This window comes from Nicotiana attenuata, unplaced genomic scaffold, assembly GCF_001879085.1.
Source record: "Nicotiana attenuata strain UT unplaced genomic scaffold, NIATTr2, whole genome shotgun sequence".
NCBI lineage: Eukaryota > Viridiplantae > Streptophyta > Magnoliopsida > Solanales > Solanaceae > Nicotiana > Nicotiana attenuata.
The window spans coordinates 92208-93575 of NW_017670305.1; the positions used below are offsets into that span (position 1 = coordinate 92208).

The 1368-nt window shown below is 30.6% G+C and overlaps 1 protein-coding gene across 1 annotated transcript; it reads left to right on the top strand.

Annotated features, from left to right (window-relative positions):
• The first annotated feature begins 333 nt into the window (after nucleotides 1-333).
• On the top strand, nucleotides 334-926 carry LOC109237530 (arabinogalactan peptide 14-like). Its single transcript, XM_019403844.1, has one exon. It carries the CDS (start codon nucleotides 428-430, stop codon nucleotides 608-610), a length of 183 nt encoding a protein of 60 aa, XP_019259389.1. The 5' UTR covers nucleotides 334-427; the 3' UTR covers nucleotides 611-926.
• Nucleotides 927-1368: the final 442 nt, after the last annotated feature.

Consider the following 1368-nt stretch of genomic DNA (forward strand, 5'->3'; position numbering starts at 1 on the left):
TTTAACGATACGATCCAATAAAATTTAAGTAACATCCATAATAAATATTGTATTTAAAATAACAATACGATACAATACAATAGGTAACAACCATCCAAACAAGCAGTTATAAATATAAAAATATGTCATAATAATAAAATAAAAAAATTAAAATAAGTTTACTAAAATAAATAAAAGTGTTATTCTTTCTTAAACAACTTAAAATAGAGAGTCTAAAAAACAAACTACATTGAATATTATTTATGTGGTTGGACTAACGGTCTCTTCGGTCAGCCCTGCCCGTAAGACACCCCTACCACCCCTTTCCGCTATATAACACCAACCCCACCTACAATCCCTTCATATTGCATTTTTCTTCTTCTGCCCTTGTGCATTACATTCATCCCTCTTTCTCTTTTTTAAAATAAGTTCTTGAAATTCTACAATAATGGAGGCAATGAAAATGAACATTTTCATGGTGGCTCTTATTATGGTTTTGGTGGCAATGTCTGGTATCCAAAATGTGGCTGCAATGGAGGCCCCTGCACCTGCTCCTGCTTCTGATTCCTCCATTTTTGTACCCACCATTTTTGCTTCTCTCTTAGCTCTTGCCTTTGGTCTTTTCTTTTAAATAGTGACCTCTGCTGCTGCTGCTGCTTCTCCTATGGAGATATTGAGTATAGTTTTTTAGTTTTGTTGGTTTTATTTTTCCCATTTGGGATTTATGTAGTTTTTTTTTTTTTTTTTTTTTTATTATTACTCAATCTTCTTTCTTCTTCTTTTTAGATCATTTAAGATGAGGAAGAGATTGAGGTTCATTTTATTTGTCCCTTTTATTAAATTATGTTGACGTTTCCTTGGCTTATTGTTGCCGTGGACCTATTAAACTATGTTGTGGACATTCTTTAGAGTTACTATTATATGCAGAATTTGTGTATTTTTTTACAGCCTCTAATTTGTTGTTTTCCTTAGTAAATTACAAAATGTATTAGTATATAATTATCTACTCCCTCCGGCTTTCAGCCCTTTTTATCGTTCTGTTTTGAAACATTTATTTCAAAAATTTTAGTTAATGGCAGTAATCAGAAAAGGTGTTGGATTAAATTATTTTTACATTTTCCGTGAATGAATAATTAATGACTATATTTTTGGAGTAATAAGGGTGATAGAATAGAAAGAATAACTAAATACTTTTGGACCAATTTTTTTTGGTTAAGCGACATATGAAAAGGATAATCTTATGTGCCTTTTGTACCCTTTGATTTTTTTTTTCTCAGTAAATGAAGAAGCAATCCCTTTAAAAACTTTTCTCAGTAAATGAAGAAGCAATTTAATTTATTTACTGCAAAGTTAAAATGAGATTTGTTATTGATTGCAAAGTCTGGAGCT